At 44.5% G+C, this 22548-nt stretch overlaps 2 protein-coding genes across 7 annotated transcripts; one reads left to right on the forward strand and one right to left on the reverse strand.

The window, feature by feature from the left end:
- Positions 1-2383: 2383 nt before the first annotated feature.
- Positions 2384-7003, forward strand: TMEM207 (transmembrane protein 207). 5 transcript variants are annotated; one of them, XM_057427324.1, is made up of 6 exons: positions 2386-2630; positions 4381-4414; positions 4828-4872; positions 5318-5460; positions 5868-5932; positions 6392-6548. In XM_057427324.1, the coding sequence occupies exons 1-6, from the start codon at positions 2471-2473 to the stop codon at positions 6428-6430; spliced, it is 486 nt and encodes a 161-aa protein (XP_057283307.1). In that variant the 5' UTR covers positions 2386-2470; the 3' UTR covers positions 6431-6548. The 5 variants fall into 5 exon arrangements, with proteins under 5 accessions (XP_057283306.1, XP_057283307.1, XP_057283308.1 ...); XM_057427323.1 differs by lacking the exon at positions 6392-6548 and having other exon boundaries at positions 2384-2630; positions 5868-6385; XM_057427325.1 differs by lacking the exon at positions 5868-5932 and having other exon boundaries at positions 2393-2630; positions 4377-4414; positions 6392-7003.
- A 6945-nt stretch (positions 7004-13948) lies between these two features.
- On the reverse strand, positions 13949-22271 carry CLDN16 (claudin 16). Of its 2 annotated transcripts, none has more exons than XM_057427317.1 (5): positions 21946-22271; positions 16850-16952; positions 16424-16588; positions 15158-15349; positions 13949-14795 (listed from the first exon to the last, which is right to left on the reverse strand). In XM_057427317.1, exons 1-5 carry the CDS (start codon positions 22057-22059, stop codon positions 14656-14658), a joined length of 714 nt encoding a protein of 237 aa, XP_057283300.1. In that variant the 5' UTR covers positions 22060-22271; the 3' UTR covers positions 13949-14655. The 2 variants fall into 2 exon arrangements, with proteins under 2 accessions (XP_057283300.1, XP_057283301.1); XM_057427318.1 differs by having other exon boundaries at positions 13949-14851.
- Positions 22272-22548: the final 277 nt, after the last annotated feature.

The following is a 22548-nucleotide window of genomic DNA, read 5'->3' on the forward strand; positions in this document are numbered from 1 at the left end:
AATTCAGACTCCCAATCCAACCTCAGCCCTATCAGACTTAATAAGTTAAATCAGCTTCTCTCAAATTCTTCCTCTCTCCCAGTCTTGCGTCCCTTCTCATGAAGTCCAGCAAGAGCCAGCCCTCAGTAGAGATGGTTACTGTGGCAACTCTAAAAGTCACCCTTTTCATACTCCTAGAACTGCACATCTTCCTCCCACTGAAAGGAGCAGGCACTTTAAGCAAAAAGATAATGGACAGTCGTAAATTGCTGTATGTTGCAGTAGTCCCTGTTGCTGCCTGAGAGATGCATTTGTCACCTAGCAACGACATAAGGTGATGAGGAAATAACAGATTTTTAATCTAATGGCCAGGAGTTAACATCTATCAGAGAGCAGCCTCCCATGTCTGCTGATGAGGTGGGTATAGTTGATAGAGGAGGCAAGAGATATCTAACTTTACATCAGTAAATGCATGAAGAGGTGGGAGCAGGGGTTACCTTCATGTAGGTATATACATATGTATCTCTTTGTAGGGGAATGACAGAAAGCCTAGACTGGAGTTATTCCTTGGATGCAGAACTCCTCAGAAGATGTTTCTCTCAATATTACAGAAACCCAAAGGCAGCAGTGTCACAGTAGGCAGGGAGTGGGCAGGAAGAGTCACAGCCCTCCATAGGTTTCAATGCAGAGCTCCTCTGGGCTTTCAGTGTTAGGTTCTGGCTGCCTTAGAGCAAGTGCTGGGGCTCTTTATGACATTCATGTATTCAAGCTGCTCAGCAGATCATGGACAGGGAGAGTTTTCCTGCTGAAGCAGCAGCTCTTTTCAGTATCAGGATCATGCCTGAAGCAAAACACAGGGCAGTTTGTGGACCTCTCTTAGCCAACTCTCTCTCCCCTCAACATCAGCATTACAGAGAATACAAGAACTGGCTCCACAAATTGCCAGCACTACTTGAAACCTCTGTATGGGACCAACTGGCAGAAAACTTCAAAGCTTGTTTCAAAGCCAGACAAACAGCAGTGGCAGAATTCAATTTTTCCCCTTTTCTTCTAGAAACAGATCAAGAATAGACACTATGTGGTATTTTTCAGTACCAGGAGCTCATTGTGGTACCTGCTCCCTGAAATGCTGGGGATGATTCATCCAGTAGCTCTAAATTGCATGTACCCTGGGTGCTGGCATGAGGGAAGTAATCGTGAAAAGAAGAAATCTGAAATTAGTTCAATGATAAATGATCTCTTAGAAGCCTAAATTGTATGAGTCGCAAGGTTCTCAGCAAGGCTGTGCACATTTCTGTACTTCAGGAGCTTTTTCTTTTACGAAAACAGCTGAAAATTGTTTGGGCAATCTACTGTTGAACAAAATTGAAAATAATTGGTCTGAACCAGGACAAACAATGTGATCAGACCATTTATACTGTGTAGCGCACACACGCAGCACCATTATGAGAGATGCTTTCTCAGAGGGAATCATTTCAGAGGCTTGCCTTTAATTAGTAGTGAGCTAAAAGTAAACATTTGAGAACACCAGGGTTTGGACTGGGTTTATGCAAAACTTTAACAATAAATAGCAAACCTGGACTGAATATGTGTATCAGAGCTGGTTAGACTTCTTGACCTTTTAGTTGAAGCATAGCCACAGAGGAGTATCTTGAGAGAAGTTTAGCTTTGTCAATCATTACTGAAGTAATGGCATCGCAACATAATGCTTAACTTCTGGAGTGACAACTAAACGTATTCACAGCAACACCTTTGTGTTAAATCTGGAAGAACCATAGTTAATGGTGCATTTCAGCCACAGGCTGTAAACTTCAGTGACAATCTACTACTGACAGCCAAACAAACTGGCATCTTCCGTTCTGCAGTGATCAGAACTACGGAGCAAGCCATCTTCCACCCCTGTTTTACTATGTCATCTGGATGTATCCATTAGGATCAAAGTGGCTCTTATACTGTGCAATGAAATTTTGTATCCCTTATGAGAACCACTGGGGATGTGTGGTTTTTTGGAAGCATTTTCCTAGCAAACCAGCCTCTGGCAGCTGTGTAGCAGCAGCAGAGGTACTGGGTGGTGGTTGTCTTAGGCTGGGAAGAGTTTCCTTCATCCTTGTGCACGTGTTTGAAGTGGTAGTCATAGCGCAAAAGAGATGGTTGGAGGTAGCTCCGCTTTTTCTGTAATGCCAGAATCGCAGCCGAAGGCAGCTTGCAATGAAAGCATGGCCTCACAATATAGTCTCCAGTGATTATTTGTAGCAGGGCCTGTTAAATACAGCCGTGGGTTAATATAGAACTAAGCTTCAGCAACAGGATCTGTGAACAGCTATGAAAATACCAAAATAACTACAAGGTGCTGACCTTAAACTAGTGTTCCTTTAACTTCTAGCAGCTATTTGCGTGTGTCCATGCGAACCCAAATCCACGCCCTGGCTAGCAGTAATTTCTAAAGCGCAGGAACCCATTTGGTAGTGTGGTTTTTGGCTGAAGGCACAACATGCAAAGAAGTTTTAAAAGCTCCAAATTACAGAGGGTAAAACACTGCTGCAAACAAAGCTCTTCCCATGTTTCTCCTGCTAGTGATGCAAAGACCTGGAGCTTTGTGTCTCACTTCATGGATCACAGGAACTGGAGTTCTGTGTTTAAGCTTCTTGCAGGTAACCAAACCCTTCACTGGGACCAGGCTGATTTTAGGGATTTTGGGGTGGGGGAAAGACTTCAACTTTTATATAATTTAGTCATCAGCTCTTTATTTTTTGAGAAAGAATTCCCTGAGGACCTGACAGATCTGGGGAGGATTTAAAGCTCACAACAATTCCAGTTAATGAAAACGCAACTGCCTTAATCCTTTATTCTGTCTATGGCTATTGAAATGGAAGAGCATGAGCTTTCAGCAGCATGGGTAGGTGGTTTGCTGCATTGATAGATTACTACCTCAGAGCAGATGCACTTTGCTGCAATATAACTACTCTAAGGTAGCTCTGCTGAGGTAGTTTGAAGGATGATAAAGGAAAGTCCAGAGGTTGTCATTCAGCCATGAAGAATACTCAGGGTACATGTAATCACAGCAATCAGCTGTCTGGTTCTGACCTGTTATTCCAATAATCAGGTGAAGTGCAAAAATAAAATTAAAGTGTTCTGCATCAGGGTATATGTGTGACATGGCAAATTAGCTCAGTTTTAAAAGGACATGTCTGGAAGAGTTGAAGCTTCTATCCTTTTCTCTATTCCTCATTTGGGCTTCAATTGCTCATGAAATTTCACAGGTAATGCTTTATATGAAAGATTTACTATACCTAAAGACCTCTGGTGAAACTAGGGACAGAAAGGCAGTGTCTGCACAGGATCAGACACATTATAGAGGTTTGTGTGCTGATTTCTTCCTGCTTATAGTGACACAAGCTTTGGACAACAAAATCCTTACAAAGAAGTCCTGTTGATTAGAGATGTAATATGATAACTCTCAATTATATGTATTTGATACAAATTTCTAATACAGAACACAGCTTTCCAGTTTGGCTTAAAGAAAGTCAGAAATCTCTGCGTGCTTTGGATATATGCAGAAGCGAATCCAAAGTAATGATTTACAAATTATGTTCTAAAGTTTTCTCCAAGGAATAAAACTAAAATTTTCCATCTTGCTCATTCTGCTTGCCAGTATTATTGCAATTCTATATCTGATCAGAAGTTTTTTGTAGCAAAGTTGGGCAGGTGTTATAACACAAATAATGTGAGTCAGCCAAAAATTGCATTGGATTTGCTTGAATCATACTGATGAGCCTCTCCAGTTACTTTTTCCCCAAATAACCTGAAACTGAGGCAAAGATCAAGAAGGCTTGCAAAAAGAAGCTTGCTTGAGTGAATAGTACAAAATATACCTGAAAAACAAGCTTCAGGTTCACGTATTTGCAATACCTGAAACCTGACTCTGGGAATGATGCACCGCTACTATCTGAAAAAAGGAAAATGCTGGGTAGAGAACAAGTCTGGTCAAAACAGCTCCAATTTACAGCTACATGTACAATTAGCTACTGGAAAATGAGCCACAAGCCAAGAATTTGGTGACAGGACCTTTTGAACAGACATTTATGAATAACAAAGCCCAGTTCTGTAAACAGGTCTCTGACACCTGCTTGAGTCTCCCTGTTCTTGTTTCTCCCTCTTTCACATCAAAAGAAATGCTTTCCCCTTGTCCTAGCTTTCATCTGCAAACTACTGTATTTATCAAGCTCTCTATGAGGTTATCCACTGCTTTTGATGCAGGCTATCAGACCAGAGACAAGCAGAGGCACCTTTACGGCTTCTCCTCTCCAACTTCCCACTCTAAGATCAGTAATTATACTGTTTAATTATAAAGAACCCGACAAATATCTGCCCTTTCTGATTTACATGTGTGTTTTCAGTTAGCAGACTCTGCGTCGGACTGTGAGCTTGGTGAGAGGTGAGTGTGGCTCTCTGTTTTCTCACTCTCAGCTGCTCCCAAACTGAGCTCTTTCAGGGATGCTCCCGCCTGGCACACTGGCATGGCAGAGAAATGAGGGCTTCCAGGAAAAGGCCATTTACCTTGTCTTCCGAAAGAGGAAAAGAAAGCTGGCAACCCTTTGGGTTTCATTAAAAAGGTTGGTGGTGGGTGGTAATGTTGAAAGGCAAACTAGTTTCAGGCTGCTTCTTACTTCATGTGCATCTGCTTCCATCTACATGAAGAAACTTTTAACAGTGTTCCCCTGATGGAGGAAAACTTCTCAACCCTCTGCTTACCAATGATGCTTCTCTTTGTGTCAGTAGATGTGCATTGGAGCCATTACAGTCCCTTCACACTGGACTGAAAGTTTCTTTTATATTTCCCCTTTTTAGGTGCATCAGGCAAAGTGATGAAAACTTTAGCAGCTGGTATGTGTGGTAAGTTTCAGATCTGTTCTGGAAGGGAAAACTGGCAAATAATATTCTTTGATGGATATAGAAAGAGAAAGGCATTGAGAGAGACTGATAGCTAGAGAGCATTGCTCCTGGGCTGTCCCTGTGTTCTGTCTTTACTGACTAATAGAAATCATTTATCCATATCCTCCTCACTGTATGCTGACAACTGAGCTCCACAAAACCAATGAACGATTTTAGGGAGAAATGTTTGAATTTCCGGGCAGCACTCAGCGCTGAGCACTCAGCACTGAGACACTGGTTTCCAGGGACTTTGATCATGTCCAGTATGCTGGTGGGGAAACTGCAGCATTTAACAGCTATTTGCAAAAGGAGTTAATGAATATGTTAATTTGAAGACATGCAGCCATCTGTCGGTGCTGCCTGCAGATGGTGATGGTACTGTTCCTCCCTCCTGCCTCTGCCTCAGGTTCCTGATGTTGTTTTTCCTGGCCTTGCTTCTGTCTTGCGGGATCTGCTGCTGCCTGCAGTGCTGGCTGAAACGGCGGAGCTGCCTTCCCCACCGGCGCACCCAGACTGTCTTCGCACTCAGCAGTTCAGATGCCTTTTGTGGTTAGTCCTGTCACTACCTGCTGCAAAGTCCCCCACTGGTCCCACTGGGGTTCCCCGGGGCCCATCCATAGCCCAGTGAGAGGCAGCCAGTGTTGAGTGGGAGCTGGGATGCAGCTGAGTGCTGTGTTTCTGGTGAGCAGTGGGATGCCCAGCTCGATCATCTTGTGGGGATGTTTGTGCACTGGAGGGCTTAAGCCAGCTACATCCACTTTGCCTGAGCTGTACGTTTGCTGAACTCAGTGCTGTTCCTGTGTGTCCCAAAGGTGCTAGTCAGGGCTTGGCCACACTAACTCTTGAAGCCTGTGGGACCTTCTCCTCAGTGTTTAGCAGCCAAAACATACACAGCCACAGGCACTGCCTGGGGGCAGACAGCCCTTTCCAACACATGACTTCCATTTCTCATTCAGGCAAAACTGCACCAGCCTACCTGAGCCACCAGCAGCACCCTGGGGTCTGTCAGAAAGTTGTGTTGGTGAGCACTGTTCATTGTGGTAGGCACCCTCAGCACTGCCCCAGAGCATCCAGACTTTTGAAGACTGGGCTACAATGACTATGTGTAGCACCCAGCACTGATCTGGAGTATTGCCAGTACATCAGCAGGCTGGGCCAAACAGTCCCTCCAAGAAGAACAAAGCTAATCCAGTCATTAGACTAAGTGTTTCCCAGAGAAGGTATTGCATGCTTTCTGGGTGGTTATGAATAGAGTCTCCACAGGGAGGACCCACCCCAAACCCACCCAAATTCCTCTGTTCTCACTTCTTGTATCTGGAGTTTGTGGTGAGCAGCTTTGTGATGCCATACTTAAAAAATTACATCCATGCCTTTCTTGTTTCGAAGCGGTTGGGCAGCTCCTCCCAGGCTCACCCCTTTCACCCAACACTTACTCTTCATGCCTGTCTGCTGTATGGTTATTGCTTTGCTTTTTCCCCAGCGAGTGAAGCACCTCAGTGTCCGTTCTCTGGATCTCTGAGCCCCTGCATGACCACAGAGATGTCCTCTTCTCCTGCCCCACGGTTCAGCCTTGGGGAAACTGAGTTGCCTCCATCCTATGAGGATATTATGAAGGAAAACAAGCTCTAGACACCACATGTTTGCTTTCTGTGATTCCACTTTTTCCATCAGAGATCTTCCATTATGCTATAGTAGTGTGAGATCAAATCAGCCCTTTCTGCAGGCTGGCCAAGAGACTGAAAGGCAGCACATACTTCTTCTAAACCTAAAACATAAGACTAAATGCAACAGAATAAATGCCAAAAGCATGTGTTGAATTTGTCACAGGAACTCAACCTGACATTTTGATGGGGCTCTGGGTTTCAAGAAGCTCCCTCAAAGGCTTGTCTGCATTCAGGGTTTCTGTCTCAGCCTCCAGATTTATCTCTGTAAGGTTGCTTGAGTTGGTGCAAACCTGTGCAGTTTAGGACCGAATGTTGATAAATGACTTGATAGTTCCTTCTCAGACTTGGGCTGCCTCTTTCATTCGGCAGGGTGCCAACAAACACCCTCTGGCAAAGTCATGTTGTTCTAATACATTGTAATGCAATCATGCCACTCTGTGATGAAGGATCCTTTGCCACATTTAAAAGATTTAGCACAACATATCAGATTTGCCTAGTGTGAAAAGCAGCAAATTTATAGCCAGGGAAGGGAAAACAAGAGATGGGAATTATGGAGAGAGCATCAGAAGCAAGAGGTGGTTAGAGAGCACAGAAAAAAAAGTGAGTTTGCTCATTTGAACTGTTCTTAATTTCATAGTGACTGTCTCCAGCTACTCTTGCCCTAGAACTGCAGACCTGCAGGGTTTAAATTGCCCAGGACCCATATGGCAGTTCCCCACAGACATAAATTATGGAGTTATGTATTTGGTGCTTAGCTACAGAAATTTATTGGGATAAAGAATGTAATTTTCTTTGAGATGACCACTGCAGGCTGGATGGAAAGAGATTTTAAGAAGCCATCCAGACTGCCTTATACTCAAGAAGGATCAGCACTGCATTCTTAGGAGGTATTAGCCTGCCCAGTTCTCAAATTGCTGGGGAAAGATGCTGAATTTCCCCCTGAACTGGATTCCAAATGAAAGTAAAGATGTCCTTTGTCATGGACAGGTCACTGAAGGCTGGATTCAGCCTGCCTGACCTCTCCACCTTTGATCTGATCTCTCAATGGCAAGGGCTGGAGGCTGCACTTAGATCTCTCTTGGTATAGAAGGTAAATATCACACCCAGTACCGTGCACCGCATGCCTGTAGAGCACGGGCTCACACTAAAAGTGGGCAACTGGGCTCATGTTAGGTACCACAGAAGACTAACGGAAGCCCACAGCCTGCCTTGTGGAGCAGCTCCCCACCTGTAGAGTGTGGTTAGTACCAGTTCCCCTGCTCAGGAAGGAAACTGGGAAGATAAATCCACTAAAGGTTATGAAGTGCTCACATATTTTCTTAATGAGGCTATATAAGTATCTTCACTAGATAAGGAATTACAGCTTATTTTGAGAGAGAAATTCTCTGCCAGCACCACCGCAAATTATGTCCATAAAATCTTATTTTAGAGGCAGCTTTACTGTTTGACTGTTGTGTGAAAGGAAATAAATGTTACTGTAGCAAACTGAATGTTTGTGCCAGCAGGCTAAAATATTACAGGATATATTAATAAGGAAAATTAGCAAGTATAGACTCAGCCAGCAGAGAAGCTGAACAATTCTTGAGTGTCCTTTCGCTGGCTGAGCTTACTAGGAATTGCAGGTAATCAGCACCTCTCAGGATCAGACCTTTTCTATACATAAGTGCTTCCAATACTCACCCCCTTCAATTTATGCCCTGAAGCATGAGATTTGATTATGTTTGTCACTTCAGCTTGCATAGCCTTTCTACTGGGCATTAAATCAGCCATTGCTTCCTTCTGTCCTATACACTGCATTTGCCTCAGTGACCCCCTCGGTGGAAGTTAACTCCACAGGTTGTCTGCATTATACGCTGCATAAAACATTACCGTCTCCCGCTTATTAATTGCTTGCTTCTAAATAAATTGCTGCCTGTAATTTCATTGAATGTCACCTTCTAATCAAACGGCTGGAGAGGCTAACAAGCAACTACTGCTCTAATTTCAATGCCTCCATCGCTCTTCATCCCTCTTTTACAAGCTCCAGGAAGTGGCACTCATTACAGAGGCAATAAATCCTTGCCCAGCAGAGGGCAAGCGAGGCTTTCAGCAACGCACCGAGGAGGCTTCTGCTCTTGCACAAACGTTCGTGGGAACAAGTTCTTGTTTCCCTGATACAAGTGTTCATTCAAGCGCATTCAGCTTCATGTTTTGGGTGCTTTAATTATTCACAAAAGGAATAAAATTATTCCGTCAAAACTGTATCAAGTGGCTTATAGTAAAGCAGGCTGATGGGTGTCACAAAATTAGGCTCCAGACAGAATCACCAGCATGGGAGAAGCTGTATACTGTGGTATTTGTGCAACATGATGGGAGGCATGGGTGCTTCCAAACCCTGCTGAAGACCTGAAGCCATCTAAAAAAAAAACCCCGAAGTTTGTGTAGGGTTGCTTAGAGGGGATAACCTGACCTTGCTGCTGCCTTGGGGTAAGGAAGGAGAGTACCCTGAGAGGGAGCACAGTGAGCACTGCCCTGGACCTTAGCTTCCTCATCACTGAAATGGACAAAAGCATGGATTTCTTCCTTCATTCTACAAATGTGTTTGGGATAGTCTTGCCAATCTACTGTTGCCCTCAAAAGCTTGCCACCTGCTCCCAGGTGCTCCAGCAGAATGGACCAGGATACCCAAACCTCAGTTCCCATTCTTACAAAAGCAGAGATTTTGGCTGGTATGTTTTTCTAAGCACTCAGCCCTTAATGAAGGCAGTTAATGCAGTACGGCTGATGTTTTCTGAGTTATAAGTAAAGATGAACCATTTCTTTATAATTCATTTTAAGAATAGGGTGCACTTTGGAAAAACACTTGTTCTGCTGTGGCCTTCTGGCTGCCACTCAGCCTCTGATTTACACTTCCTTCTGACTTTGAGAAGAAGTGGCAAACTGCTTTAGGAGACCCCAGAAAACACTAGAAGGCTGATGTATTTGGGGATGGGAACTTGCCAGTAAGCCTTGAGAGGGGGAAACAGGAGGAGTGCAGAGGAGCTAATTGGTCAGTAACCATCTGAAAGCAAAAGACAAAGGGAATGTGGTGAGGTGCACAGTTGGACTTTCACCTCTGCACATCAAGAACAGAACAATAAAGTCATAAACTGGCTCCCAGGCAAAACAGAGCAAAACCATAGGCAGCTGAATCATAAAAGGGGATCAGTCAGAGCTGCCAGGAGGGTTGCACATGAAAGGTGGGAAAATACTAGAAATGCTCATTAATCTGTTTTTTATTGCCATCTGAAGACTCTGGATTATGGCCTAAACCCTTTTGTGCTGGGAAGGGCTAATGACAGATACTCCCCTTCTTTGGGTCATAGGATGGCACAATTCTGGCTCTTGCTTTTCTCACTTAAAGACATCTTACAGCAAGGACCCAAAAGCTACTGGGAGAAAATTGTTCTCTACTCCCAGTAGCAGTGCTCGGACAGAGTAATTTAGTCATTATTTGCTTGTCCACAATATTTAACAGATGCAGAAGAGCAAACTGGGGATGGGGCAGGGGAGGGGGAGGTCCAGCCCCAGCTGAGAGAGAAAAACTCACTTTATTGCTGGAATTTTACTTTTCTCACTTGTAAAGGTGATAAAATGACTATAAGTAGATGTGTTTAAACTGGGCATAAAGTCTACAGCTGTCAAAGGGCCATTGCTGCAGGTAGGCAGTGGGGCTTGAGGTCTGCAGCTACCAGCAAAGGTCTGGGTAGCCTCCAAAATCCCACCCCCCTGTCCCAATGGCCGGTCCTGTTTGTGCTACTGCCTCTTTTGTGTCCTTGCAGGAGAGCAGTGATTTCCCCCACAGGAGTCAGAGCAGGTCACCTGGCAAAGCACCTTTCTGGAGGAAACCTGGATATGGGTGAGAGAAACATGACGTTCAAAGGCAGGTGCATTTATTACATCTCACTAATGCTACAATATGTAAGGAAAACAGAATTCTTGAGTAGCATTCTTATCTACTGACAATAATTGTTCAGATCTACTGAATTCAGAACTAAATCATATTTCAATGTGTGTGAAAAGGTGAGAAATCTGTATTTTGGGAAATATTCATGCAGCTCCACTAGGAGATAGCCTAGTTCACAAGGTCAGAGTAAGAGTGAGTTCTAATTACAGGCAGAGTTATTAAGAGCCCCTGTGAGCAAGGCTGATTAAGGTAGTGAGAGGACAAAATACTGCATGCAGAAAAGGACAGCTATTTCAGATATTGTTTTATTATCTCTCTCACTTGCATGTATCAAAATGGGAAACCAATACCTATCCATACAAAATGAAATCAACTTAACAAAGAGCTTACCTACAAGACTTTGCTCTTTTCCATAACATACAACCAGGCAGATCTCTGGCAGACTGCACCAATCTGTGTGTTGTCAGTGGCAAGGGGAATGAGGAGCCCCAAGTTCAAAGAGTAAGCACAGGGCAGATACAGCAGGGAGGAAACTTGAGAATCACAGCTCTCAGCTAAGTATCTGATCCTGCCTATACCCTGGGAAATGAAGCTACGAGGTCCCCATATGTACAAAAATACTCCTTGGAAGTCAGTGAAAATCTGGAGAAGCCTAAAGGGTGCTGGCACTGGAGGATTAAATGCTGGGCCTCAGCTGGAAATTGCAACTCAGCAAAGAGCTTTGGTAAGGCATCAATGGATATCAGAAGGCAAAGTCAATCTATTCTAATTCCAAGTGAGCTGCTTCTGAACTGCTTCTTCTTAGGTAGGTACTAAGGAAATACCTTAATATCTGAGCTCACCTGCAGCATCCTTAGTTTGTGATTTTGAAAGAAAAAGTAAGTCTTGCACACCTTCTGAGAGGTTTCTTGCTAATGAATAAACAACCAAACTAAAATAGATCTGCATTATGGCATGGTAATGAGCTAATGAGGAGTAAATACTGCAGTCATGAAATCAGAGTCAGAACTAAATCAGTGGATTAACAATTAAATATTAACAACTGATCAAAACATCAGATAGACTGTCAGCAGGATGTGAATAATAAGCAATGCATCATTGGACTGGCTGTTACAAAACATTAACCTGGAAAACCTAAGGGTTGTTGTGACCTTTCCCTAGTCCTCTTCTGCAGGAGATAGATCCTCAAAAGCTATCATAGAGTGTGGCTAAAGCAGGAGTATGGTTAAAGAATTAACCCTTATTCTACATAGATTCTGTAGAAGAGAAAGGATCACAAATGTTTATTCAATGTTCTTTGTATGCAAAGAATACTTGTATGTACGTTCTTCATATGCAAAGTGTATTTGAGGATGATGGACCCTGAGTTAAGGTAGTATTTGGGGTATGCATGTGCCCTATCTATGTAGCCCCAGGAAGAGCACAGAGCTGGAGGGATTAATGAGACCAGATCTTTATATTCACCCCGATCCCAAAGTGCCCATTGAGCAAGTGCTTGGTATGATCCAAGTGTTGCAAGTCACAAAACAGTCCCCAGCACCATAAAACAAACTGAAGACCTTTAGGACAAAGGCCCTCAAAAGTCTCCTCAACTACAGCATAAGGAAGGAAAAGACCAGGAGAAATCAGTGGTCTGAGATCTTCATTACATTCACATAACTAGATGATCTTCAAGGTCCCTTACAATGCAAACCATTCTGTGACTCTATAACTCTATGATTAGCAGCTGATCCTAGACTACTTTTCACTTGCTAAACAAGAAATAAATCTTTCCAGCAAGAGATAATCTACATGCCTCTGAAAAAGCTATAGAAAACAGAAACCAAGAGACTGCTCCTGAGTGTTAGTGGGGAGGATTAATGTGCTGGCTGCACAATGTGGGAATGATTTGATCCAGGATTTTGGTCCAGGTGATGATGTCTTTGCTTAGTACCTCCTACTGAAGAGCATCTCTGCACTGGGTGAGTTGGGCTGGGGCAGTCCCTGGCATTGCTTCTTCTCTCCTGCCTTGAGGAGGTTCCTCTCTGGGGAGGAACACTGCAAGTGGGCACTGGAGCAGATGCTAAATACAGCTCTGCCTCTGCAGTGGGTTCACCCTCCCTTCTCCTTCCTAGTGTATCCGTGAAAGAACAGGGAAGCAGGGCCACAGCCCAGGAGCCAGACTCAAAAACATCCACAGAGCTTTCCTGCCTTGGCACAGCTGTACCAGCACCAGCTCTTCTGCCCCAAAAGCCTGACAGCAAATATACAGTTCTAATGTCACTGAAAAAGTTAAAAGAGAAAAAAGCTTTGGATGCAGTTTCCTGCAATAGCAGGAAGAAATTTCTATCACCTACAGATCTCTTTGAGAGTTCTTGGTATAATCCATGGGTTCATTACATCGTTCATAACTCCTGTACTCTTGTCTCTCAGGAGTTTGTAAAAAAGCATTCATCACTTCTCCTACTGTGTTTACATCTGTTCAATATCGTTCATCTGCTGGCAAAAAGTTGCTTTCAGTTTGGCTAACATAAATGTCTGTCAATCGAAGCAGCATGAACTCTGCAGGCACTAAGCCTCCCTTGCCTGGGCAGCAGTGCTGCCATGAGGGCTCTTGCTGAGATGGGCTCATTATGGCCTGAGCCTTGTGGAGGTGCTTGAGCCCATGGCAAAGCCATATGGACCTGCTGTTGTCCTATCTGTCCCAGGGCCTGAATGTTATTTGATTAGGAGCCATGTCAGGATTGGGTTATGCTTTAACATTGCTGGTCAGTTCTGTGCTGCAGCACAAGATGCTGCTTCTAGGATAACCTGTGAGAGGACTCAACCCCTCATCTTCCACTGTAGGGACTATCAGAGGTGCTGTCTGAGACACAGCCCACTCCATCCACAGCCATCCCATCTCCTTCTGGCACTCATAACATAAGGCTTCACTTCAGTTTGCCTGGGGGAAGAACAGAAGTTTCTCCATCCAGTCTCCCCCTCAAGCAGTTAGTGGAGGAAGCCTACCTCTGGTGGTGCCTCAGTACCCACAGCTGTGCACACCCTCCTGCAACTCCACTGTTGTTTCTCCACTGACCCCAGGCAGGTATATCTTTGTGCTGAGAGCCTTTCCCAACCCCTGGTCCCCATGACTATATAATGTGGTGCTCACAGTAGAAAGGACTGGATTTGAACAGTTCCTACCAACCCTAAGAAAATTGTGTCTCAATTTCCATTAAAGGCATAGAAGAGCTTTTGCATCCATCCTTATGGAACATGTTAAACCACACTGGGTTTTTTTCACCCATGCTAGTGAAGACACGGCTGATGCTCTAGCCTCATCCAGCCTATGGGAGCTTGGATTGTGGGAGGGGACAGCAGTCCTGAACTAGATTTAAATATTTATTGATAGATCACTATCATTTATCCTAGTTTCTAGCTGGCATAGACATATTGTCATGCACAACATCAGATCTTGGATCTTCACTCACTTTATCCAGGCAAAACTTTTACTAAGCATAAAGAAGCTAGCAATTTCCAGATCTGTGAGTCTAGAGCATCTGTAACATACATTTTGGCACATACTGAGAAAGACTGTAATGTGCACCTGAATTTACAGTGTTTCCTCAGTGCAGAGGTTCACAGGCCAAAGAGAGGGTCAGGCATTTAACACAGCTCTTTATCTTCTGCTGAACTCTCCAGCTGCCTGTAAGAGCCGCAGACCCCCATGCTGGGTACGCATGGTCCAGATGTTGGCTGGACGATCAGTCCCTCTCTTCACCTGTATTTTCTGCTTTGCACAGTCTGTTGACACATTGCAGACATGGAACATATCCATCTTACAGTTTGGGGATCTCCGTGCAGAACACTGGCATCTGATCCAGGAGCAGATGATTTATCTCGCTCATACTGATATTGTTGAGACAAATGCTGAAAGACTTTGTGTTGGTTATTTCAGTCCGTGCTTACGCAAGTGGTCTTGGCACTCAAGACAATGGATTCCCTAAAACAAGACCTTCTCAGAGGTTACTTTCTTCAAGGATTTTTTTTCCGAAGCTCTCACAATGCAAATATTATAGCATACAGTACATCCTTAAAATTTAACTTCACATCTGTGTGGCAACCAGGAGTCTGGGTATCTGTGCAAGCCATACAAGTGCAAGTAGAGCTTGTTCTGGAGTGCTTACCTCCTCCTCATACTCTTGTGTCAACTGCATACATTTTGGCAGTAGCTGTTTGCGAGGATGGCAAATGCACACTTGTTACAATTGTCCCAGCTGAGGAATAGCCTTTCCTTAAGGAGTAAGCAGAGTGGAGTCTTCCAGAGCTGGTCTCTGTGAGGCATAGGGAGAGAAATAGGATCTGCTATTGAGTGCTCGGTGACTTTCAGCTGCAAAGCCTCAAAATGCAGAGAAAGCAGCACTCTAAGATATGACATAATAACACTTTTAACGTGACACTGACACCTCAGATCCCACCTGAAGACCTTGATGTGCCTTCTAGAGATGCTGAAATAAGACTTTTCCCATTTTACAGCTGAAGACATTGTTACTGGGGATGAGCAACCATCCGGAAGAATGTCTCCAAAGGACTTCCCCCACCCTGTGTGCCTGTAGCACACCCTGAGCACCTGTAGCACACCCTGAGCAGTGGCTCTATCTCTGAACTGTGTCTCAGCCCTGCCACAGTTCCTCACCTCTGAAAAGATACATGCAGCAGGTGAGCAGGGCCCCAGATAAGAAACAGCCAAGTGACCCCGCCATGCCAAGCCAACATGACCAGCCAAACTTGTACTGGATGCCCAGAAACACGTTGTGGAAGACCAGAGAGGAGCGTTCCACGTAGACATCAATGGCATACCACACCGAGCCAGTAATTCCTGGGAGACCTGCAGGACAGGAGGGAGGTACCACACAGAGCCCCCAGATGGACCACAAGATCACAAACAGAAAACCTGGAGCTACAGCCTGCTGTATGATGAGTCAGACTTTAGGATGCAAAGACCTTCCTTGGACAGCAGGTTTTGGTCCCTGTTCAGTCTCAGCCCAGTCACTTCCACGTGTTCACCCTGGCTCCTACTTGATACCAGGTGGAAAGCTGTCAGGCAGAAGCTGTACCTCACAGTACTCACAGACACCATCAGTGCCAGCTGGCAGCACTTAGGTTTCTGCAGTATAAGGCAGAAATCTCCCCCCTTCTCAGCTTATTTAACAACCTGTTGCAAAGTTGTTCCAAATTTGATTTTCTAATCTCTCTTGACTTGCAGAACTTTGACAGTGTTTTTCAGACAAACTTTGGGTGGTGAATGGAGGATTCTTAAACTCACAAGTTTTTTACATGTGCTCCCAGTGGCTGGGGTGAGTTATATGTGAAATCTGTTTACAACGAAAGAGGTGGATGCTCAATATTGGCATGAAGCTAAGTGAAATTACTTGGTACCTAGTTAGCTATTTATTTTTGCATTTAAAATTCTCCCACTGGCTGTAACAGCAAAGCACTTTAGTTGGGTAATTATCACCTAGGAGGACAGATGTGCTATTATCCTTTTATTAGAGATTGGCTGCAGAGATTTTGGGCTTAGTGACTTGCTCAAGGTCACACAATCTGTGGCAGAGCCAGGAACTGAACCAGGATTCTGGGACATTGTAGTCCTTCTGCTATTAGATCCCTTTGCCTTGTCAACAACACTCACTTCTTCACAGTAAAATAGCAGTAAATGGAAGTCAGTCAACTCAGAGCCAGGTCACCTGGTCAACACATGAAATATAAGTGGATAAATATGTGCTGTTAGGGGCAGGCAGTGAACAGAGGCATTTGCACAAATAGAGCAAATAAGGATCCTTCTCCCATGTTTACCCTCTAGAAAATCACTGGCTCCTCTCCCCAAAATAAGAGAAGGCTTTAAAGCTTCCCTGCTTTCCCAAAGGCTGTCCTGCAAGATGCAGGCACAGCAGGGAAATACCTGCAATGAGCAACATAACTCCAGAGACTAAGCAGATGCGCAGCTTGATGAGTGGCTCATCAGGAAGGAATTTCACACAGTCCAGTCCCAGGACAAGGAAGAGAAATCCAAGTCCTGCCAGGATATCTGCTGTGATCATCATGGCTCGGGTCAGGACCAGCTTCACTGCAGGACAAAAGCAAATCCTTGTAGTGCACAAGAAATGAAAATGTGGTTGGGTAATGGGGACAGATCCTGTGGGAACATTTTTTTCCTGGAGTGCGGCTTTCTCCAGCTTCCCCTGGGAGTAACACCTCACTAAGAAAAGAAACACGGCTTTAACATGCATGCACACCAAATCATGTCTCACTGAGTAGAACAGATATTCTTTTTGTATACACTTGGGTATCCCCACCACTCGTAGAAACATCTTTGACTCTTACATACCAGGGTGCTCGGCGAAGATAGAGTCGTACTCATCACAAGTTTGGATCCCATCAAAAACGTTTGTGACACATTCCCACCATAGGCCACGGCATTTTGTACTCACCTGTGGGTTAAGAAGAGAAATAATACTGTAAGTTAATATGCCCACCAACACAGTGGATGGTCGGCTAGGCCCTTCGACAGAAATCCTGGTCCCATTCTGTCGACGGCAAACCAGAGTTGTGAAGCTTGAAGAAGAAAAAAAGTAACAAGATGGAGAAAAAGCACAATTTTTTCTGTGTCGCTACTAATGGTTTTAAATTAGAGAAAAAGAAATTCAGACGAGACATTAGGAAAAGAAAAAAACCCACAACTTCCTATTGGTGAGGATAAAAATCCTAAAGGAAGTTGGTGGGTGGCTGACGGGAGAGATCTAAGAGCAGGTTTGATCACTCCTTGCCAAATGTTTGTCTAAGCTGAGCAGGGTAGGGCTATATACCAGATGACCTGAGGCTTTGCTGTCCATGCTCCCTCTACACCATCCTCCTGACAAGAAAGAGCAGCTCAGAAGGGAGTGTGACTGTCAAGGCAAGCATTGCACCTGCTATAGGAGGTGGCCCATGGCGTGGTGAAGGACAAATTTGCTGCTGAGCAGAAGTGTGGAAGTAGGCTCTTCTCCAGATGCATGTGCAGGGCTCCCCCTAAATGACTCAGCCATAAAGACTGGCTGGAAAATGAGAGGCAGCTGGTGTTGATCCTGGTCCTACGCCTCTGGGTGCTCTGCAGGCTACAGGACCACGTGTGCACGAGCCATGCTCACTGCTGAGACATCCAGGCTTGGGCAGACATTGCAGTAGCATCATGGCTAATTGTCTCCGCTGTCTTGAAGCATAGATATCATGCCCAGCCTTCCATAAATCACTTTATTATGGGAGGTATTTTCATTACCAATGCAAATATGACAACAAGCACCTCTAAAACATTCCTGGAATTGCTCATACAAGGAGCAGCGTTATTGTTGGTTCAGCTTTCAACTCCAGCCTGCCCTGTTGCTGCCAGCGACACCCACTGCAGTTAATGGAAGGAGAAACTCTACCAGGGAATTGTTTCGTGCTGGGGAAGGGGACCAGGCTTGCTTGGACAATGCAATAAGTTCATTTTTCTTGTACTGTGTAAATCAGAAAGCAGATAACATATCTCAACCTGTCAATACAGTCTCATTCAAGATATTCTGAAGTCTATAGCCAACTGCAACACAGTTTTTCCACAATACAATGTCTCAGCCAAAGCGTACACCTTCCTCTGTGATACTGCACTGTGAACAAAAGGCAAGTAAAAATGACTTGCTACTTCACGCTGGTAAAAAAAAAAAAGATACTATTATGTTTAAATGAAAACAAGCTACATGTTTTGTTTCATTAAGATGAAAAGTACTTACAATTTCTGAGAATTTCAGTGCAGGTTTGATGACAGATACCAACAAGAAATTAGAAGCAGCGTTGGAAAACCTGGTTTCCTTGATTCTGTGTTTTTCAAGAGAACAGTTGTATGTAAAACAATTTGCCATTTTTGTACTAGATGTATGTTTCTACCATGACCCTCTTAATCCAGCCACAGCTCCCCTTCTGTCCTAACACTCCACCATTCAGGCTGTGTTTGAAATTAGCATATTTGTATTAAATTACATATTTTCCACTTGCATTTGTATCATTTAATGTTCTTTCCAAACCAGCACAGCCTTATTCATGCTACTCTGTATTCAGCTCACAGTCTCAGTTACTTCCTCACTTCTTTGAATTTGTGTTGTATTTTAAACCTTACAAGCAGCATCTTTGTCTAAATTATTTATAAAAGGACTAACAGGATTCCAGGCTTTGTCAGCCTTCAAGCAAAACAGAAGTCTTGCAATGCAACAGCTGTGATCATGACCTAGCTTGTGAAACACCCCCCTTTCCAGACTTGATAAATGTTTTGTGTTTCTTGGGATGTTTCAGTTATCACTTACTCCTGCTAGTGCTGAACAAGGGCAGAAGCAGGGATCAGCCCATCTCTGTGCAGCCCATGCACAGGCAGGGATAAGGGTCTCATTGCCTGCTGCAGAAGGGATGGGAACAAACATCAGAGAGGGGACCTGTAGTTGGCCAGGGCCACTGCTGAGCTATTCAGTTTTCTGTTATCTGCCTCTTCACCTCCTTGGCCATCCCACGTCTTTGTGCACCCTTTGCCCTTCAGGTTGTTAATATCTCCTCCCAAACCACCCTTGAGCATTTTACCTTGCACAGACAGCACAGACCTGCAGGCACATGGGAACTCACTGTTGTAAATGGGAGAGGGGAGAGAGGTGGCTGGGGTGTCACATAAGGACATGGATTTCTCCATCCCATGGCTGGTCTCAGGTTAGTAGCCCTAATTCACTATCACCTCTTTCTCCTCATAGCAAATTTACTCCAGCTTCACTGGGCACAGCCAAAGACTCCCTGAGAAGTGAAGCATCACAGCCAAACTCCTCATCCCCCACTTGGATTATGAAACACATTGCCACGACCTGCTTTCCCTAACACAAGTATGCATGTAAAACATAAACTGCATAATGACTGCAGTATATACAATTACATCCTATACATAATGTATAATTAATATTAAAATAATTCTAATACAAAAAAATGAGAGAACAAGCACACACTTCCCCTTCTGGGGAAAGCGGAGAAGACAAACATGTGAGCGATGTTAGTCACAGTGTTATATCGCACTATAAAAAGGTGCCAACCTACGATTATTACAAATCCAGCACAAGAGAAAGACAGGCAGCACTTAACAGTGGTAATATTTTTAATCTGCCTGCAACAGGGAGGGACTGTGTACACAACACAGCGTTTGTTGGGAAGGACATTATGTTTTTTTCCTAGACAAACTAGCGTAAAAATTGATCCAGGCTTGTCTTGATGATCACATGGAACACACCAGCTTAAACCACTTTCTTCGCTGCTGTACGTGACCTGGTTCTATCTGAAGGGAAGGTGAGAGTTGTGAGAGTTGGCCGGGGTGCCTGCAACTTCTCCAAGGTTGCTGCTCCCACGACTACCTGGCTGCTTTGTCCTGAGCTGCTCCTCTCCAGCAGAACCGCAGTGAGGGCTTCACACCCTCCCAGCTGCTGGAGGCCAGGGTCAAAGCCAAGCGGCTTTGAGGGATCTCGTTAATGTATACAAATATCCCAAAGGCAGTGCCAGGAGGATGGTGCCAGACTCTTTCCAGTGGTGCCCAGTGACAGGACGAGGACCAATGGCCATAAACTAAAACACGAAAAGTTTCACCTCAAGATGAGGAAGAACTTCTTTGCGTGGAGGATGGCAGAGCACTGTAACAGGCTGCCCACAGGGGCTGTAGAGTCTTCTCTTTGGAGACATTCGAAACCCGCCTGGAAATATTCCTTTGTAACCTGCTCTAGGTGCTTGGCAGGGGAGATGATCTTCAGAGGTCCCTTCCAACCCTAACGATTCTGTGACTCTCTAATGCTGGAGAACAGAGTTCCTTTCTCTTGAAGTCGAAGCTGCCTGACTTATTCCAGCTGAAAACAGAAGTCATTGTGGACCCCAGACCTTTCTGGCCATGGACAGTTTACCTGCATTCCCCTGTTTAGAGAGGCAGTGAGTCATTAGGGCCATTAAGGAGATCAGTGGTCAGGTATTAAGGCTGGGGGCGGTTTTGCTTCATTGTTTAGTATTCACACTCAGAGCAGGAATGTGAGAGTAGTGGCTGCTAATTACCAAACTGGGTGTTAATGGAGCACTTCGCACAGCCCAGTGCAGGTGCCTTTGTGCCAAGAAGACAAGGTTACACAGCCTCAGGGTAACACACTGGTTCTTTCCTGGACTCATTCTGTTCAGGAGCTGGGTTTCCCTCTTGTTTTTCCCCACAGCCGGGGATACATTTGGCTTTTCTGAGTATACTGATATCTCCTGCTGATTACAGACAATCCATATCTTCCTGAAATGAATCTAAAATATCTTGTTAATTTAATATGATAAATGCAGAGTGATATCCCAGCCAGCATCAGTGGGTGCACGCTGTTCACTCTGCAAAGAAGCTGAGCAGACACACTGATCATCAGCAACCTCACTGCATTGGATCTATGACCACCTCAGTCATCTCCATCCACCTTCTAGGGCGGGACTGGCAATCAGATTGCCTGGATTTCTTGTGGCATAGAGAAAAAAAATGTATTTTTCTTACAATAATTTTTATCCTTCTTTCCTCAGATAATTCATTACTCGATGTGATGCAGCTTAACGTTGCATTGCAATCACAGACTACAGAGGAGCTCTTCTGGTTTCCTGCGCTGAATAGCAGATCAAAAGTTTCTTCCTGATACATTCAGCCAAACTCTCTGTCTTGGAAGGTGTTTCATCTTCACTGCATAAAATATCCTGTTTGCCAAAGAGCAGATGCCTACACTGCAGCCTCTAAATGTGCTGGCTGCTTTGGGAAGAAAAATACAAACTGAGTGATGGAGAAATGGTGATGGTTTGGGGGTCTGGAGTCTAGAGTACACCTGGCATGTAAGCAGCATTCTGCTTCCTTATTTGCAACTTATTTTTGCCAATACCTTTCTCTAACAGGAGAATACTATTGTTCGCACAAGTTCAAGAAGGTATTTTTGACTGCTGGATCTGATGCCAGTCCCCATGCATCCCATAAATTTCTGCTAACCTTATAGTTCAATGGCTGTTAAAAGAAAGACTTGAAGAATACAGGTGTACACACTGGACTTGTCCACCAGGTCTGACTTACAAAACTAGAAACATCTTCCAACCATCCGTGCAGGCTGGAGATGCAGGATAACTGTACTGAAATTCATGCACATTTAAACATAGAGCCTGTAGACCTTTCCTGAACTTACTAATTGAGAGCAGAGTCTGGATAATAGTCTGGTAGAGAGAGTTACACAAAATACCACTTATCCCCTTCTCTTGCCATAGTCATTCATTTCATTTTCATCCACCTTCATCCAGCACAACAGGGAAAAAGTGCATGGGAGTGGAGAAAAGATGTCAGGAACCATTTAGTCTCTCTAGGACACATTTATTTTGGTGATCAGGCTCTCCTCACCCCAATCTTACCTCCAGGGAATCATCAGCATTCACCATCCAGCAGTCTGTCCAGGTAGATGCTATCAAAAACCCAGTAGACAAGAAAGCAAAAAAACAGCCCACATACTGGAGGAAAAACCTCATGCCAGCAGGTGCTCAGCACATCCAGGGGGCAAGAAAAGCAGTGTCCAGCCCTTGTTCTCACAGCTGAGGTAAAGGCAGAACCTTACTGTCCCAGGGCACTGCCAACCTCTTCCAGTGGCTGCGAACAGCAACTTGTCACTTCTGCAAATGCCATCCGTTAGTGATGGAGGCAGGAGCAATGCTAACCTGCAATGGGGAAGGGAGGAGGGTGAGGGCACCCTCAGGAGCCGTTGCAGCCAATCCGCCCTGCACAGTTAAAGCTCTTGTCATGCCTGGCTGAAGAGAAATGGGTTGTGCAGAAGTGGCATGCAAGTAACTGGAGTCCTGGACTTGCAAGGAAAACAGGTATCATTGCAGGTTTTGGCAATACAGGGATTAAAAACCAATCAAAACTTGTTCTCCAGGGCAGAAGTTCTGAGCAAGGGACATACAGAAGAGCTTTCATGTGCACGCACGTTTACTCCTGTACATCGGTTCATGGCCTAGCAT

The sequence above is a fragment of the Pezoporus wallicus genome, unplaced genomic scaffold, assembly GCF_028554395.1.
Source record: "Pezoporus wallicus isolate ANWC-B61680 ecotype Strahan unplaced genomic scaffold, APGP_CSIRO_Pwel_v1 scaffold_7107, whole genome shotgun sequence".
NCBI lineage: Eukaryota > Metazoa > Chordata > Aves > Psittaciformes > Psittacidae > Pezoporus > Pezoporus wallicus.